The 17333-nt window shown below is 51.7% G+C and overlaps 8 protein-coding genes across 8 annotated transcripts; 6 read left to right on the top strand and 2 right to left on the bottom strand.

The window, feature by feature from the left end:
* Positions 1-251: 251 nt before the first annotated feature.
* ASPSYDRAFT_53292 (NOPCHAP1/New4 family protein) lies at positions 252-1066 on the top strand (the record flags this gene model as incomplete). Its single annotated transcript, XM_040848663.1, has 2 exons — positions 252-821; positions 890-1066. 2 exons carry the CDS (start codon positions 252-254, stop codon positions 1064-1066), a joined length of 747 nt encoding a protein of 248 aa, XP_040707436.1.
* Positions 1067-1519: 453 nt separating this feature from the next.
* ASPSYDRAFT_142787 (guanosine diphosphatase) lies at positions 1520-3165 on the bottom strand (the record flags this gene model as incomplete). The annotated part of the gene is made up of 3 exons (XM_040841270.1): positions 1520-1577; positions 1634-2993; positions 3048-3165. 3 exons carry the CDS (start codon positions 3163-3165, stop codon positions 1520-1522), a joined length of 1536 nt encoding a protein of 511 aa, XP_040707435.1.
* A 424-nt stretch (positions 3166-3589) lies between these two features.
* Positions 3590-4701, top strand: ASPSYDRAFT_38222 (putative translation initiation factor IF3). The gene has a single exon (XM_040845672.1). It carries the CDS (start codon positions 3756-3758, stop codon positions 4434-4436), a length of 681 nt encoding a protein of 226 aa, XP_040707434.1. The 5' UTR covers positions 3590-3755; the 3' UTR covers positions 4437-4701.
* Positions 4702-4843: 142 nt separating this feature from the next.
* ASPSYDRAFT_127080 (translation elongation factor Tu) lies at positions 4844-6712 on the top strand. Its single transcript, XM_040840468.1, has 5 exons — positions 4844-5077; positions 5134-5162; positions 5224-5486; positions 5552-6228; positions 6287-6712. The coding sequence occupies exons 1-5, from the start codon at positions 4912-4914 to the stop codon at positions 6469-6471; spliced, it is 1320 nt and encodes a 439-aa protein (XP_040707433.1). The 5' UTR covers positions 4844-4911; the 3' UTR covers positions 6472-6712.
* Positions 6713-7047: 335 nt separating this feature from the next.
* sey1 (dynamin-like GTPase SEY1) lies at positions 7048-10307 on the top strand. Its single transcript, XM_040845671.1, has 4 exons — positions 7048-7519; positions 7637-8074; positions 8131-9875; positions 9927-10307. Exons 1-4 carry the CDS (start codon positions 7419-7421, stop codon positions 10220-10222), a joined length of 2580 nt encoding a protein of 859 aa, XP_040707432.1. The 5' UTR covers positions 7048-7418; the 3' UTR covers positions 10223-10307.
* Positions 10308-10563: 256 nt separating this feature from the next.
* ASPSYDRAFT_53287 (uncharacterized protein) lies at positions 10564-13142 on the top strand (the record flags this gene model as incomplete). Its single annotated transcript, XM_040848662.1, has 4 exons — positions 10564-10768; positions 10837-11573; positions 12043-12177; positions 12237-13142. The coding sequence occupies 4 exons, from the start codon at positions 10564-10566 to the stop codon at positions 13140-13142; spliced, it is 1983 nt and encodes a 660-aa protein (XP_040707431.1).
* Positions 13143-13428: 286 nt separating this feature from the next.
* On the top strand, positions 13429-14821 carry ASPSYDRAFT_38216 (GNAT family N-acetyltransferase). The gene is made up of 3 exons (XM_040845670.1): positions 13429-13638; positions 13805-14368; positions 14428-14821. Exons 1-3 carry the CDS (start codon positions 13525-13527, stop codon positions 14464-14466), a joined length of 717 nt encoding a protein of 238 aa, XP_040707430.1. The 5' UTR covers positions 13429-13524; the 3' UTR covers positions 14467-14821.
* On the bottom strand, positions 14498-16443 carry ASPSYDRAFT_63422 (cytochrome P450; the record flags this gene model as incomplete). Its single annotated transcript, XM_040850236.1, has 2 exons — positions 14734-16443; positions 14498-14649 (listed from the first exon to the last, which is right to left on the bottom strand). The coding sequence occupies exons 1-2, from the start codon at positions 16118-16120 to the stop codon at positions 14498-14500; spliced, it is 1539 nt and encodes a 512-aa protein (XP_040707429.1). The 5' UTR covers positions 16121-16443.
* Between the last annotated feature and the right edge of the window lie 890 nt (positions 16444-17333).

Raw genomic sequence — 17333 nt, 5'->3', positions numbered from 1 at the left:
GACGGTCCAATAGACACTCCCACCACCAGCCGACCCTCCTCACCCGACAAAGAATTCTTCAGGCTTTCAAGGTCCGCTGTCTCTTGCATGTCCAAGCATCCAATTAATTCCGGACCTGCATCTCCCCCTCGCGACCGGCCCATCGACGGACAACCACCAGGCCCCACCTTGTTTCGCGACGGCGAAGCACATCCATCCTTCGAATCGCTCGGCTCAGTCTCACTTTCTCTCTTTCATTGGCAGCGCTTGAAATGGACAGTGTGCCACAGGAGCGCCCTCAACAGCATGCCGATGCGCAGTCTGTCTCATCACGCCCGATAACTCTACCCAAGCTCCCGCGCAGCGACAATTCCCCTCAGCACATTGTGACGAGTAATGGCGGGCGCGAACTTTCTGCTTCCTCCGCGGTGAACGCCCGCAAAGACTCCTCCGCAGCCCACCACAGCGGCGACGACGAGGAGGACGACGATGATTACACATCCTCGTCTGGCTCGTCCTTAACCTCTTCTGACGACGACGACGATGATGATGATGATGATGATGACTGCAACGACACCCAGAGTGAAACTGCTGGGGATTCAAATAACGTCCTGACCGGCGACAACGAAGGAATCACATCCTTGCCGGCGCGACGAAAACCCAATATTCGTCGCATTGACCAAGAACCCGGTCTTCTCAGCAAGTTATCTGCGTTTCTGCCTCAGATGAAAACCGCCAATGAGGATCTACAGAGGGAAATAGCTGCCGGGCGTGCAAAGGACATACGGCTTGACGAGGATGATGAAAATGAGGCTCAAAGTGATGGTCAATACATTGAAATGGTATGCTCGCTGTTACGCTTCCAACTATACTCTAATTATTCCAAACTGCTAATCTCTGCCGTCTACAGAACCTAGGACTTGGTGTTTTAGAAGAGAAGCGGCCCGGTGATGAGCCTACCTCTGGCGACGAAGAGAAAGATTCTGAACCTCACGGACACTCAGATACGAATTTGATGGATCGCTTGATGGGGAAGGAAAAGACGTCTTCGTCAGAGAAACCATCGATCCAAGATCTCGGTAATTGAGTCTCGCTCTCCATTCTGTGGGTTCTGGCTATTACTACTTTGCATGCATATACTTGGCGTCCCCTTCAGTGATCCGCATACACATATACATACTCACGATATCTTGATTATGGAGCTGAAAAGTTATGTTTAGATGGCTTGTCTTCAGGGGGTATCTCAGGCGTTCAATTTGGCAGAAAAAAAGCATGTCTATTCAGCTTGGCATTGAGGTAATAATTCCAGGCTTGTCTCATTGAAAATGCATTGAAATGAGAACATTCTATATCCACCGATAACCAGATCTCTAATCCATACCGTACATCAAGACCAGGCCACATCCAAATCAAATGTAAAAGAACACAATACCAACGGTCTAGCCTGTTAGCATGCAGAAGAGAAAAAAAAAATCTTTGTTGCACCCGTTTAAGAATAATTAAAAGATATAACTCAGGTCATTTCCGGCGTCACCGTCATCTATGAGATCTCCTTCACGCGGCATGTCCAGCCTGACTCCTGGCTCAGGAGGGGGAGACTATGAAGTTGTCAGTACTATGAATTCTAAGTAAGGATGTCATGATTGATGCTTACCTGGCACCAAGGCACCATCCAAGTTCGTTACCCTTGATCTTCTTTGCTATCTTAACCTCACGCGACAGAGGCATGTCGTAACCAGTGTGAAGAAGACCGAGCTGGAAGTTCAGGTCCAAACACCACTCCGGTCGGTCGCGCAATTCTTCGAGAGCACCCTGGATACCTTCAAAGACATTCCATGCGGATTCTCCGGCACAGACGGTCTTGGTGAGATCGTGCATCTCGTCTAATGTGAACGAATCGGGCATGCCCAAGGGCTGCGTACGCTCGTAGAAGTAGGAGAAAATGTAGACGTCCTCCTTGGAGAAGGTCTTCTCGAGAGAAGGCTGGTGGACACCGTTGAATGAACATGGTGCAAGGGCACAAGTGGCTTCCTTGTTAAGGATCTTCTCCGTCAGTCCGCGGCACTGGGCAGCGGTCGAAGGAGCTCCCTCATTGGGGCCAACCATCTTGACCTTAACTGAAGGGGCGAGAGGGTGGTTGGACTGCTCATCCTGGTACTTCAGTTCCACTTCACGTTCCATCCCGGGCCCAATGCAGGGGTTGGAAATGGGCTGGTTCAGCCACGCGCGGTCACCTGGGTTTGCAGCTAGCTTCGCCTCGACGATGGCCTTGTGCACCGCATCCCTTGCAGCCATGAGACCATACCCTAGGTGGGAGTGCTGGTATAGTTCGAAGTGGCGTCCACCAAACTGGAGGTCATACTTGTGGTCGCCCTCGGCTAGGTGCTCTGGCATACCGCCGGATGGGCTCTTATCGAATGTAGGCTGGAAAACGATCTGAGTCGAGCCTCCGCCAAGGTCAAAGACCGCGGCGGTAGGGGTCTCGTCTGGTCCACCAATCTTTCCGAGAAGATAGTTGGTGGTGATCCAAGCGTAAACGCCCTCGTCGGAGCCGTCCATGATCTCAACACCACCCTTCTCACGGGAGACGACGGGGAAGGGATAGACAGTTTCAAGGCGGGTTCTCACTGCCTCTAAGATCTTCTGACTAAGGTCGGGACCAAGCATGCGCAGTCCGGCAGTAGCCTTGACTGCGATCGGGGAGCATGACTTGTACTCGTCTGGAACGGTACTCATTGCGACAGCCATGAGGGGATCCAAGCTTTTAGCAGCACCCTCAGCATCCTCCCTGTAGGAGCTAAGTCCGGAGCCACCCTGTTTCTTCTCAGTTTGCTCGAATTCCTCGTGCTCAAGTTCGGGAGTGGACCCGCAGTTGTTGAATTTGTATACGTGGATTCGAGAACCCTGACTTCCAGCATCGATCATCATTGCGTACTGGATAAGAGGCTTGGAGGGATCGTTGGGCTTCGAGCATTTTGCCGTCAGAGGCGCACCACCAGTGGAGGGTTGAGAAGCTGTAAACCAGTATTAGCAACGACCCCGCGGATTCAAAGTCGGCAGCAACTTACAAGGTCCAAGGTTAGACACTGTGCTCCTCGATGGAGCAAGCCAGAACAGCATGAGCAACAGGGCGCCGACAATGGCGCCCGTTTTAACAAAACGGGATCGCTGGGTTTGAGTGACCATGGTTGATCGTTTGCCTGTAAAGGTCGTTGGCAGGTCGGTAAAAGAGTCAGCGGAATCGGTAACCCGCGAAATAGAGCGCCTGCTGACTCGTGGGCCTGAAGGTCGACCGTCAACTCCAGTCGACATGCGAGCAAAAAAAGAAGGGAAAGGGTTCTAGCACGGCCCAGGAGACGAGTCCTCGGGTCGCGCTCGAGCGATGAAAGAGGGTTTAACGAAGAAAAGAAGACGAAATCATAGAGCCTGGGGCCTCCGAGCAATTCCCACGAGGAACCGGATCTGGGGGGACAGGGGATGGGTGAATGATGGGGAGGAAGATAAGAAAGTTGTCCAGACGGGACTGTAAAACGGGAAAAGGGACAGATCCGCTGTGGCGTCGAATCTGGACTGTGGCTGTTCCAGGGTTCTCCAACCGCTTGCGTCCACCGCAGCACCACCCAACTGCAAGTCCTCATCGCCCGCTGTGTTTGGGGTCGCATACCCTCGTCTTCGTGCTCCGTCTTCAACGCTAGTTTCCTGGATACTACTGAAACTACGTCGTTCCTGTTTCTGTCAAATCCCTTCGAACTCTTCGCTACTTCCTACCACGAAAGATGAAGCACATCCGCGGCCTCGTCACCACCACACAGGCTCTTCACCAGACATTCCTCGTACCCCACGTATTACCACGATCGCAATTTCTACGCTACGCTCCGGTGCAATCTTCGTCGCAGCTCCGGTATCGCTTCACATCCTCCCGCTATAGCCAACCGGCCAAGACCGATGAGTTCAGAGATGAGGGTATTCAAGCAGACTTTATCCAGCTCGTGGGCGAGGATAACAAACTCACGCCGCCCGTGCAGCTCAATTCCGTTCTAGCCTCAATCGAGCGACCGGCACAGTTTGTACTTCAAGTCGCTCCAGGTGCGCCTGACAGGCCGCCCATTTGCAAGGTCGTAAACCGCGACCAAATGCGACAGCGCGAGCGTGCCGTCGCCAAAACCGCTCAAGCTACCAAGCTATCGGTAAAGCAGATTGAGCTCAACTGGGCCATTGATGCGCATGATCTTTCTCATAGGCTTAAGCAACTCGCCTCCTTCCTGGAGAAGGGCCGGCAGGTGGAAGTAATTCTAACGAAAAAGAAACACAAGCGGAATGCGACACCAGAAGAGGTCAAGAACGTAATGGACAAGGTTCTACAAGCTGTCAGGGATGCGAATGCCATACAGGTTTCAGCTATGGAGGGCCAACCGGGCAAGCGGGTTATGCTCACAGTGAAGCAAAAGGATTCGTGATGATGATATACCAAAATGCGTTATATGCCATGTACATTATATAAAGTCAGAGGATGTGTACAATATTCAACGCCTTGTAGTTCCAGCTACACTCTGTGAATCAAGCAAGTGGCCCCGGGAATGGATTGCCGGGCATTACGATGGGCTCTGACGTTCGGACACGGCTCATATACATAAAATATATGTACCGTTCAAGCACCAAACAAGCAATTATTAACTAGAATGTCCTTCAACGAGCAAAGATGTGAGACAGTACTGCCCAGATGCATTTGTCGAGGTATGCCTCAGCACGGCCGGGAACTCCAGGAACATCCGCAATCCTCCGTTGCTGATTGGTCAATCGATGACTAAGCACGCCTCCTAAATTTTTCGGGTTTGTTGCAAAGCTCAACTTGTCGCCAGGTGTTGTTCCTTCAATCCATCGCGTTCCTCTGCCCTCTTTTTCTGTTAGTCTTTTTTTTGCGGAGCAGTCATCATGTCGGGCCTTTCCAGAACCGCCAACCTTCTTTTCCGCACCACCCGGACATCTCTTACGCGTCCTCGCGGTGTCAACCCGGTGCAGTATGCGCTCTCCAAGGACAGACAGACCGTCCGTGCGATGGCATCTGCTTTCGAGCGCAGCAAGCCTCATGTGAACATTGGTAAGCTAGATACATCGTTTGCTGCGGTGTGTCTTTGGCTAATTGACACTTGAAAGGTACCATTGGCCACGTTGATCACGGAAAGGTAAGAAAGAACCTCCCATCGTATCTTCCTCGAAGTCCTCTTCTAACACGGACTTTCTTAGACCACATTGACCGCTGCCATCACCAAGTACCAGGCCTCCAAGGGCCTTGCCGCTTTCCTCGAATATGGTGCTATTGACAAGGCTCCTGAGGAGCGTAAGCGTGGTATCACCATCTCTACCGCCCACATCGAGTTCGCGACCGAAAACAGGCACTACGCCCACGTCGACTGTCCCGGTCACGCCGATTACATTAAGAACATGATTACTGGTGCTGCTAACATGGACGGTGCTATTGTTGTTGTTGCTGCTTCCGATGGTCAAATGTACGTCAATCCCATATACACTGGCTGATACGACAGAATGTCGCCTAATAACATGCGTGAACTAGGCCCCAGACCCGTGAGCACTTGCTGCTTGCCCGCCAGGTCGGTGTCCAGAAGATTGTTGTGTTCGTCAACAAGGTTGATGCCGTCGAGGACCCTGAGATGTTGGAACTTGTTGAGCTGGAAATGCGTGAGCTTCTCAGCACTTACGGCTTCGAAGGCGAGGAGACCCCTATCATCTTCGGTTCCGCCCTGTGCGCCCTCGAGGGCCGCCGCCCCGATATCGGTACTGAGCGAATTGACAGCCTTCTTGAAGCCGTTGACACCTGGATCCCTACTCCCCAGCGTGACCTGGACAAGCCTTTCCTGATGTCCGTCGAGGAAGTTTTCTCCATTGCCGGTCGTGGTACCGTTGCCTCTGGCCGTGTTGAGCGTGGTCTGCTCAAGAAGGACAGCGAGGTCGAGATTCTCGGAGGTGGTCAGGTCATGAAGACCAAGGTCACTGACATTGAGACCTTCAAGAAGCACTGTGACGAATCCCGTGCCGGTGACAACTCTGGTCTCCTTCTCCGTGGTATTCGCCGTGAGGATGTCAAGCGTGGTATGGTTATTGCTGCTCCCGCGTCTATCAAGGCCCACAAGAAGTTCATGGTCTCCATGTACGTCCTCACTGAGGCTGAAGGTGGCCGCCGCAGCGGGTTTGGTGTCAACTACCGTCCCCAGGCTTACATTCGTACTGCTGGTAAGTTTTCAAAACATTCAACCTCTCGCCTTAGAAAATACCTCTAACTTCGCTTTAGATGAGGCTTGCGACCTTTCTTTCCCCGATGGCGACATGAGCCGCCGTGTCATGCCCGGTGACAACGTGGAAATGGTCCTCAACCTCAACAACCCTGTCGCTGCTGAGGCTGGACAGCGCTTCAACATCCGTGAGGGTGGCCGTACAGTTGCCACCGGTCTGGTCACCCGCGTCATGGAAGAGTAAACGACTGCTTTGTACTAAACGAAAAGGTATGCATCTGGGACTTTGGGGTTTGATTGCTGTGCAGGGAACCGCGAATGGATTCAGACCATAACATTGGGACGGGGCCGCTGAGGCGTTCAGAGTTATATTCATATACTTGTACTTTATTCAATATGTAGAATTTTTTTATTAGGCTTCTCCTCTCCATGTTATTCTAGGAATGTTTGAATATGAACTGGATGATCGTAAGCTACCCTGCCGTACTGATCTCAATGTCCAAGTAGTATTGAACACCTATGCTTTAATCTGGGCAACTGACACAGCCTCATCCAACGGTTTCCCTTTATCTATGTGGAACAAGACCCAAAGATGATGAACAGGGAGCGAAAAAGACAGGCATGATGTCGATGTTTGGCGCATCAAGCAGCCCTAATAGGACTGTCGTAGAGGTAGAGGGCGGAATGGCGCTAAACCAGAAGTGTAATCTTGTGGCCTGATGGTCCAGGCATCGATGACGCCCCGGATCCCTGCCACGAGCACTGAGCACCGGCTGGACTGGCGGCGGCGGCTGGGGATCATCCACTCACCAGTCACCACTGACAACCGACCAACTTGCCTTCCACTTCCAATCAACCTCGGGCGCACCACAAGATCTCCAGGCTCCGATTCTGTGTGGCTGTCAGTGTCTTGTGATTTGACACCATCTCCAGTGACCCTTTTCTTACTTCATCATCGCACATTAGCTGCCCCGTCTCCTTGCATCTGCTCTCCTGCATTATTATTGTTGTGTCCACTGTGCCTCCTTATTACTGAAATATACCACTCTTCTCGGCATACACTTTGCGGCCACCTTGCAACTGCATTTTCTTCGATATTTAGAGCTTCCTCAACTTTGAGAGACCACAAGATTCCCTTTAGTGACGGCTCTTCTGTGACCGTGGGTAGCTTCCCAACGGCGTGTCTTCACCATGGCGACCAATGGCCATTTTGCCCCCATTGGCAGTGACAGCAGCGATAAGACGACATACGAGCATGGCGTCCAAGTAATAGATGAGAACAAGGAATTCAAGTATGTTTCGCTGTCCCTCTTTATGTACAAACGGGTTTTGGTCCAATGCGGCTTAATGCGACGTGGGACAACATTCGTTCTTGGTGTGGCAATGGAAATTAACAACTATGGCTATAGCACGAACTTAACCAAGTATCTGAGTTACGAAAATGTCGCACCCGCCGGTTTCAACTACCATCTCATTTCCGTCTTCGGTTCTCAGTCGACTGGTAAATCGACACTCCTTAACAATCTCTTTGGCACCCACTTCTCCGTCATGGCAGAAACGGAAAGGCGTCAGACGACCAAGGGTATCTGGCTGTCCAAGAACAAGAAAGGGAGCGATAAATCTATGGCCGATAACATCTTGGTTATGGATGTGGAGGGTACCGATGGACGTGAGCGGGGAGAAGACCAGGACTTTGAACGCAAGAGTGCGCTCTTTGCGCTCGCAACTAGCGAGGTCTTGATTGTCAATATTTGGGAACATCAAGTTGGCCTGTACCAAGGTGCCAATATGGGCCTGCTCAAAACGGTCTTTGAGGTTAACTTGCAATTATTTTTGAAGGACAAAAAGTATGTCACTTGGCGATCTATTTCTTCACTCGCACAAGGAGCTAACTCGCCCGTAGTACCACCCATCGCTCTCTTTTGTTCTTCGTGATCCGTGATTTTGTCGGCACGACGCCGCTCAAGGCTCTGCAGAAGACATTAATGGAAGACATGGCCCGTCTATGGGACTCGATATCTAAGCCCGCGGGTTTGGAACGCTCAACAGTGCATGATTACTTTGACTTCCAATTCTACGGACTCCCGCACAAGACCTACCAGCCCGAAAGGTTTGTTGAAGAAACAAAGAAGCTAAGCCTTCGTTTCCGCGAGGGCCAGAAAGACACAGCGCTCAATGCGAGCAACGGTGAGTTCTCAGAGGGCGGTGTTTTCCTCCCTGAATATCATCGCCGCATCCCCGCGGACGGGTTCTCCGTGTATGCGGAAGGCATTTGGGACCAAATTGTCAACAACAAAGATTTGGACCTGCCGACTCAACAGGAACTACTCGCCCAATACCGGTGTGACGAAATTCTCAGAGAGGTGATGATCGTTTTCGACGAGGCTATTATTCCTTTTGAAGACAAGCAGTCCCAGGCTTCTCGTCTCGGGCAACCTGAAGTGCTTGGAGGGTTGGGTGCTGTCATGCGATCAGCACGAGCCAAGGCGACGAAGAACTTCGAGACAGAGGCAAGTCGATACCACAAAGGTGTTTTCCAGCGAAAGCGCGGTGAGCTCGAGAACAAAGTCGATACTCGTCTGAAGACTCTTCTCCAGGGCCAGCTGAACGCGGCGCACAAGTCTGGGATCAACGAGTTTAGCGAGGCTGTTACAGCTGCTGTGAAGGCGGGCCAGAAGAAGGGCACGGGTTATGACTTTGCAGAAATTGTCAACGACGAAGTTAAGAAGGCCATGGAGAAATTCGAAGAAGTTGCTCGCGCAACTGTGGTGGAGGGTGCGCCTTGGAGCGATTACAAGCAGCAATTGACACTATACGAGAAGGAGCTTGCAGAGGTGAGCGGCCGTTTGAGGAGGGACGAGATGAGGCGATTGGCGACTCGCGTCGAACGTTGGGTTCAATCTCGTTTGGGCGAGTCCGTTGGTCTAGAATTCAATGCCCTTGGCTCTGGACGTGCCGGCGGTGGCGCACCGGAATCCGGTGAAAAGCCGGCAGAAACGAAGTTCTGGGACCGTGTCTGGAACGTTTTCGTGGAGACAGTTCTCGATGCTGAGAGGAGATTCACGGACCGCGCTAGCAGCTTCGATGCCAGTTTGGAGGAAGTGGATGTTGGTCTATGGAGACTGCGCAGGAAGTCTTGGGGTGTTTTGCGCGCCAAGATCGACGAGGAAATGATTGAAGGAAACCTTCTGCTGAAGCTGCGCGAGAACTTTGAGGACAAGTTCCGCTATGATGAAGCCGGTGTCCCAAGAATTTGGCGCCCGACCGACGACATCGAGGGCATCTACACCAAAGCCCGCGAGTCGACTCTCACCCTGATACCTCTTCTCTCCAGATTCCGTCTAGCGGAATCCTCAGCTCCTCCTCCACTAGACCGTTGGGTCGGGCACACACCAAGCTCAGCGAGTCCCGCGGACGAAGAAGATCTGGCCCCCATTGGTGGTGTGGACGAAGAGGAAGGCAAGAGCCTAGAGGAAGAAATGACAATCCTTGGTGACTCCAAACGCCAGGAGCTCACGGTGCGATTCAAGAAGGCTGCGGATGGAGTGTACGTCGAGGCCAAGCGGAGTGCGATTGGAGGCATGACTCAGGTTCCCTTGTACTTCTACGGCATCCTCCTTGCTCTCGGATGGAACGAGATAATTGCTGGTAAGTACGATATACTAGCTTCATTTTTTCAACGCTAACTATATATGCCAGTCCTTCGCAATCCGGCCTACTTCTTCTTGCTCTTCGTTTGCGCTGTCGGCGCATACGTGACCTACCAGCTTAATCTCTGGGGTCCAATCTTGAAGATGACGGAAGCCGCATCGAACCAGGCGATGGTCGAGGGCAAGCGTCGGCTGCGCGAGTTCCTCGAGTCTTCAGACACCGGACGCCAGGCAATTGCCATGTCAAGCTCTGGTGGCTCTTCAAAATCTGGCGAAGAGCACGAGATGTCCCGACTCAACAAACAGGGAAAGTCTTCGACTGACGAAGATGTAGATGACCTATGAATGATGGATGTGTAACTCTACGTAATTAGCATATCTCTTACTGTGCCTACTGGAATATATACATACTGTATTAGACCTGACCTCATTGTTCCAACTACGTACCAGCGAGGGTTCGACTCCGCTCGGTGACGGACTTGCTCCGAGACCCTCAACTCCCCCACCTGTCCGCCTGGTACGTCCGTGGTACTTTTGGGATTGCGGATTAAGTGGGCGGTGCATCTCTCTGGCCCCCCAAAGACAGGACGGAAGATGGTTTCCCGCTGTGAGACTTAACCGTTGTAACAACACCTTATCAAGGACTGGACTTCTCCCACTTCACCCCACCACAACCAATCTTCATCATGGCTACTTTCGACCTTCCTGAGAAATTCGATGACCTTCCCAATAAACTTCAGTACTGGCCCGCTCCGCCAGGCTCGGCCGAAGAGGGTCTTGGTATGCTCCGCATCCTAACCCCAGATATCGTCGCCAACGCAGCACGGACACAAATCCAAACTGGCGAGCGCGTATGTTTACAATGGGGGATCGAGAATCTAAACCCACCAGGTAAGACGTTCAAAACATCTCATCCGAGCCAAGTCTTTCGCCGCACTTGATTCACACAAAGTATCCAGGGTTCGGGCGCAAACCCTTTGAGCACAAGGTCAAATGGGTAGCGGAGGGCGTAGCCTTCGACGACGAATACCACTTCAACCCGCAGCAGTCATCTCAATGGGATGGTCTCCGCCACCATAACGGCCCCGCGCCAACTGCCGAGGACCCCAACCGCCGCCTCTTTTACGGCGGAACAACCGCAGAGGAGATCCAGGACCCCACAAACCCGCGTATCGGAATTGGGTACTGGGCGACGAAAGGCATAGCAGGGCGTGGTGTCCTAATCGATTTCGTCTCGTGGGCTGAGAAAAGGGGGATCCCTATCAACGCCCTATCGCAGCAAGAAATCTCGCTGGACACGGTGCTCGAGATCGCACGCGACTGCAAGATCGAGTTTCAGCGCGGCGACATCTTCTTCCTCCGCGTGGGGTTACCGCAGACATGGGCAGCTATGGACGATGGCCAGAAGAAGGCGTATAGCCAGCAGGCGATGCCGAAGCATGCGGGGATTGAACAGAGTGAGCGCGTTCTGCGATTTTTCTGGGATAATCACTTTGCGGCGGTGGCGTCAGATGCGGTGAGCTTTGAAGTGTTCCCGCCCCGCAATCCGGAGTTTGATCTCCATCATCATATGCTTGCGGGGTGGGGGTTGCCGATTGGCGAGATGTTCGATCTGGATGGCCTGGCGGAGATGTGCAGGGCGCATGGGCGGTGGACGTTCTTTATCTCGAGTAGTCCGTTGAATTGTGCGAGGGGGGTGTCGAGTCCGCCGAACACAATGGCGCTTTTTTAATGTCCGTCTTTATTCAATATACATACAGTTCAATCTCACTGTTGGTCACTGTTGTTCTTGTTCTTGTATACTTTGCCTTAATAAGCGCCTTCACGTGAGAGACCGCAGCCTCGGTTCGCGATCCCAACAATTGCTTATTGGCGGCGTCTTTGTTGTATACTCCTCAACAACAGTGAGCACCTCACAAGCCGCCGATCTGAATCCCTCCTTTTCTTGCCAAAGCTCCACTCCTTTCCTTCGTGTACATATATTATTGTTATATTTTGACGGCAACTAGCAGCCACTATTCGCTCCATCTGTCCGAATCGCGTCAGTAGCGGTTACGTATCTCATCTGTCGCCGATCCCTCATTATTACTCCGTACCGCGTGCTGCCCTGCCCTATCACTAATAAATACTTTTCCTTCTTTCGTTCTTTCCAATTTCTCTTCCAGATGGTGGGCCTAGACATCATGGCCTCCCTAAACACAGAGAATGCCCGCGCGCTTCTCACAACGCTCGTTTCCTGGAGAACGCTGGCCCTGCTCCTCGCAATCCTCAATCTCAAGAATCTCCCCTTTGGCTGGCACGTAAGCTTACCTCTCCCGCCCTCCCTCGAAACCAGACCATAACACATCCAAACCAACAGGCCCGCATAGCCCGGCACCTCCTCGTCAACATCCGCTGGCGCCCTGACTACCCATTCTTCCCCAAAGGCAAACCCCTCACCACCTCATCCGGCAAACCCACCCACCCCGTCTTCGTCCCCTACAGCATCACAACCAGCACCCCGCTGCTAGAGACAGACTACAACCTCCACAAGTCCAACAGCACCTACTTCACAGACCTCGACGTCTCGCGCACCGCCCTCGTAACCCGTATCTACAGCCCCGGCGTCGGCCTACTAAGCAAAGAACTCGACGGGGAATTCGCCGCGGCCGCACAGAAAGAAGGCAAGCCAGTCCCGCCGCGGAAATCAATCTACATCGCCCTCGGCTCCGTCTTTTGCAGCTTCAAGCGCGAGATCAAGCCATATACGAAGTTCGAAGTCGAGTCGCGCGTGCTAGGCTGGGACCAGAAATGGATGTACGTGCTGAGTTTCTTCCTCAAGCCTGCGGGAAAGAAAGGTGGGAAAAGGACGCTCTACGCGACGGCTGTTAGCAAGTATGTTGTCAAGAAGGGCCGGTTGACGATTGCGCCTGAGAGAGTGTTGCAGAAGAGTGGGTTTTTGCCGGAGCGGCCGGAAGGTGCTGCTGCTGCTGCTATAACCTCGTCATCACAGTCGGCAGATGCTTCGGGGAGTGGGACACCGTCTGGGATTACGGCGACAGCGAGTGGTGTGGATGGGTCGCTTGTGCGAGAGGTGCTGAAGTTGCAGGATAGCCAGATCCCTGAGACTGGGAAACTGGAGGCTGAGAAGCGGGCAAATGCCTCGTCCTGGGACGGCGACGAATGGAGCTGGGAGCGCATTGAAGAGGAACGGGCACGCGGCATGGCGGTGCTCAATGGGTTCTGTGATTTGGATGCAAAGTTGTTTGGCGAGTGGGAGGAATAAGAACCGTTCATTTAACTGTTTAACTATTTGGGACATATCTACCTAATTTCTTTTCTTTGGATATAGATATAGAGTACGAAGGGATATATAGACTAATCAAGAACTCAACAACGCGCAGTATCTTCGGTAGTATCTACCATGGTAGACTGTAGCATGACACATCATCCAGCCCAGAACAAGTGGAACCCGCGTGACTCCATCCGCATGGACTTTCCCGATCCAGATCTCGTCTTTATCTTGAAGTTGTTTATCATCTCCCCACTTTCCACAAGACAGGTCACTTTTATATATATATACACTAACACCTACTGAAAAAAAAAATAATAATAACAATAACAACACCATCCAAGAACTAAAGCAACAACTAAACCAAGACAGGAAAATGGCCATAAAAGTCCGACCCCTCACACAGTCCGATATCCCAGCTGCAATCGACATAATCCAACAAGCGTTCGCAGAAGACCCTTATTTCCGGTGGGTGTTTGATGAGAAAAGTGTATGTCCTTCTTTTCCTTTACTTACTTTCGAGTACCGTATATATAGCGACTGGGCCCATAGTGCGGCGCAAAAAAAAAAAAAAAGGAAAAAAAATAAAAAAATAAAAAAAAATAAAAGAGAAATAATAGTAACAAAAAGAAAGAATGCTGATTACGAAAAACCAGTTCAACAAAGTCCGCAACTACGGCTCACTAGAAGCGCGCTGTCTCTGGGGAATCAACAATGCCATTTTCCACGTAGCCGTGGACGAAGAAAAGGACGAAGGAGGAGAAGAGGAAGAAGAGACAGAGGGGGAAATCCTAGGTGTCTCCTGCTGGCTCGCGCCGCACCCTCCATCTCAACCGGAATCCTGGTACGAATGGACCCAGTCGTGGCTGCTCTGGTTCAGGCAGGGGGTTAATAACCTCTGGCATGGAGGGCGGGGCGGGCTGAACGTGCGACGGTACTATATCTGGAAAGCGCGGCAGGCGGAAGCGCAGGAGTCGATTTGGGATGATGAGCGGGGGTATTACTTTTGCAATATTGTTGCTGTGAGTCCTGGTGCGCAAGGGAAGGGGGTTGGGAGGAAGTTGTTTGAGGAGGTGATGGATGTTGCGGACAGAGAGGGGAGGAAGTGCTATTTGGAGAGTTCGAGGAATGAACCGAATGTGGGGATTTATGAGCGGTTGGGGTTTGAGATGAAAAGGGTTATGGAGTGTCGGGATGGAGATGGGGGCGATGTTTGTATGGTATGTATATACATATGTACATTCTTTCTTGAGAGAAGAGTACTGGCTGACTGTTGCAGCTTTATTGTATGGTCCGTGAGCCGAAGAACTCGTCATGATCAAATCAGATCAAATCAACTAATTCCCCCTTCAATTCGGGCCCTTGGCAGGGCTAAACTTCAACATCAACTTCCGGCCCTTGGGCGGGGAGATAAACTCCGCGAGATCCTGCTCGATGCCCTCATCGTCCACAATCGAGGTCATGTAATTCGTATATACAGCCGCCATGACCAGCTTGATTTCTGCAAAACAACATCGTTATTAGAACATGTCATGTCAACTAGAAAGAAACGAGAATGAGAATGAGAATGGAAATTGGACAATACCTTGCAACGCAAAATTACTCCCGAGACACATCCTCCCCCCACTCCCAAATGGCCACCACAGTCTCCGCATATCATGCTTCTTCCCAGACTCAGGGTCAACCCACCGCTGGGGCAGCCACTCTGTTGGTTGCGGATATACCTCCTCGATTCTGTGGAGCGTATACGCCGACGACGACACCGTGATACCTCCCGGGATACTGTCGTATCCGTTTATCGATGTCCCGCTTGGGATATCAGGTGTGACACGGGGCAGCGGTGATGAAGCGGGGGCATGCAAGCGGAGTGTTTCACGGATAATAGCGTCTAGGAGCGGGAGGGAGTCGATGTCAGATGCATGCGGAAGAGCCAGGAGATCACCATCATCATCATCATCATCATCATCATCCGCTACAGACGTAAATGGGTAATGGAGTGGTGGGTTGAGTGTGGAAAGTTCGCGACGAAGATCCCCTTGTATCTCTGGCCGCTGAGACAGTTCCCACATTACATACGTGAATGTAATTCCCGAGGTTTCGTGGCCTGCAACGAGGTGGTCGAGAAGTTCAGAGGCGATGGCGAGGTCAATTGGGCGGGAGTCGGGGGATTTTTCCAGCGCGTGGCGGAGTGACTTGTATACCACTGGCTCGGTGGCCAGATTCTTATCCTTAGCTGGGCTGTTGGCGTTTTTCGCTTTTGCCTGCATGCACAGCGAGAGACACCATCGTTCGATGAGCCCGTCTGCGCGCACGTCGGGGCTAAGGTTCTTGAATTCGTTATACTCGTCTAGCCAGTACAGCCATTGGGGTAGGTTAAAGAGGTACTGCGTTCCCGTTTGCACCCCAAAGAGGTACGACGAGGTAAAGTCCATCCCGACGGCCTGAAAGAGCGGGAGGACATTAACTGTCTCCCCAGTCGTAGCGAACCGCTGCAACATGGGGAGGAGTCTCTGGGAGAGGATGATAGCCGAGAGGCTACGGAGGGCGTCCGATTCCTGGAGGTACGACTTCGAGTACACACGACTGAGCATGCGTTTTTGGCGTGCATGAGGCGCATTGGGGACCATGCCTACGAGATTATCGGTGTGGAAGTTCAGGAAGAGGTCGCGGTAGAGCGGATGTTTCTCGAATGCGCCGGTGTAGACGACCCGCAGGCCGTGCAGGGAGTTGACGCTCAACTCGTCGGGGGCGAGCCGGACGACGGGGCCATGTTTGCGGTGCAATGCGTGGATGGTGAGGACTTCGTTGCCAGCCTGGCGGATCGCCTTGATCCAGCGGCTGGAGATCGGGGAGGTAAAGTGGGCATTGGGGATCTTGGAGAGCGGGGAGAAGAAGAACGGCTGAACCACATATCTGAACAGAGGGAATATGACGCCGAGGGTGATGGCAGACAGGGCTATAAAGTAGGGCATGGCGTGCTGATGAATTGGTAATGGGGATTCATGGATGGGATGGACAGAAGTAAAAGTCAGTGCGGGACGATGAACGATCGGCCATCACTAAACCAGGGACGATTGGGGGCCGAACGGAAAGATCTCGATGCAACCTGAAGATCACATCCACAACAGTATACAATATACAGTCATACACCGGCCAGCCATGACAGTCATGAATCATGAAACATGACAGATAACGGTCCGACCTCACGTCGATACCGTCCGGTTCTCAAAGCTTATTTACATGTTTATATAAAGCGACCCACCTACTTATTGCAACTGTTATCATTGAACAATCCCTAATACTATACACCGTAAGCCAAGTATACAATGTCCGAAGTCTGTACCACAATAACCGGCCTCCGCAAGCCGGGGCTCAGCGAAACCGATTTCTACAGCTGCATAACATAGCACCATGCACTCCTCGCTATGCTATTCTTTCTAAAATACGGCACCAAGGAATACGACCTGTTATCCCCACACTGGCTTCCATTTTCCCCACGGGAATTACAATTAGTATAAGCACTGAACGCGCATCTAGATCGACAATTTCCGGAAAAGTAAGTATTGCGGGCGAGACGCGGTCGGGGTCTGTCTCTACGTTCTTTCTTCTGTGTTCTTGTTGGTTTTGTTATATACATGTGTATGGTCCTCCCTAATGGATGACGTTCCCGGTAGGATATCGATTGGGTATCGGACCGTTCATTGAGCTGGAGACGGATGAGCATGGTCAGTTGAGGGATGGAATTGATTCAGAAAAATAGCTGGATTATTCGGCTCTAGAACATGAAAATGTGGTTGTGTCAGACTGAGAAGTAAATATATGGGTAATGAAGAACGGGATATCTCTTGCTTCTGCGCCTATTTTACCTAACACAAATCAGGCTATGGAAAAAAGAAAAAATGACTTATACAGTGACCAGCCACTAACATGCTAGCCCAGGGAATCACAAAGGAAAAGATCTCAGATGTCAAAGTGTAGGCGCACCCAAATGAAAAGAAAAAGAAAACAAAAAGCAGCTGTTTATCGCAAACTCCTTCGTCCCGATCCGATCCGCTCCGCTCGCTGGACGGAAATGAAGAGAAACTGATTTCTTTTTCGTGACTTCGTGACTTTATTCGAATGATCGTTCCAGGGTCGTATATATATATATACTTTCATGCAATACTATAAAGGAATACCGTATCC

Source organism: Aspergillus sydowii, assembly GCF_001890705.1.
Source record: "Aspergillus sydowii CBS 593.65 unplaced genomic scaffold ASPSYscaffold_1, whole genome shotgun sequence".
NCBI lineage: Eukaryota > Fungi > Ascomycota > Eurotiomycetes > Eurotiales > Aspergillaceae > Aspergillus > Aspergillus sydowii.
The sequence above is the reverse complement of the archived record's forward strand: the minus strand, read 5'-3'. Positions and strand labels throughout refer to the sequence as shown.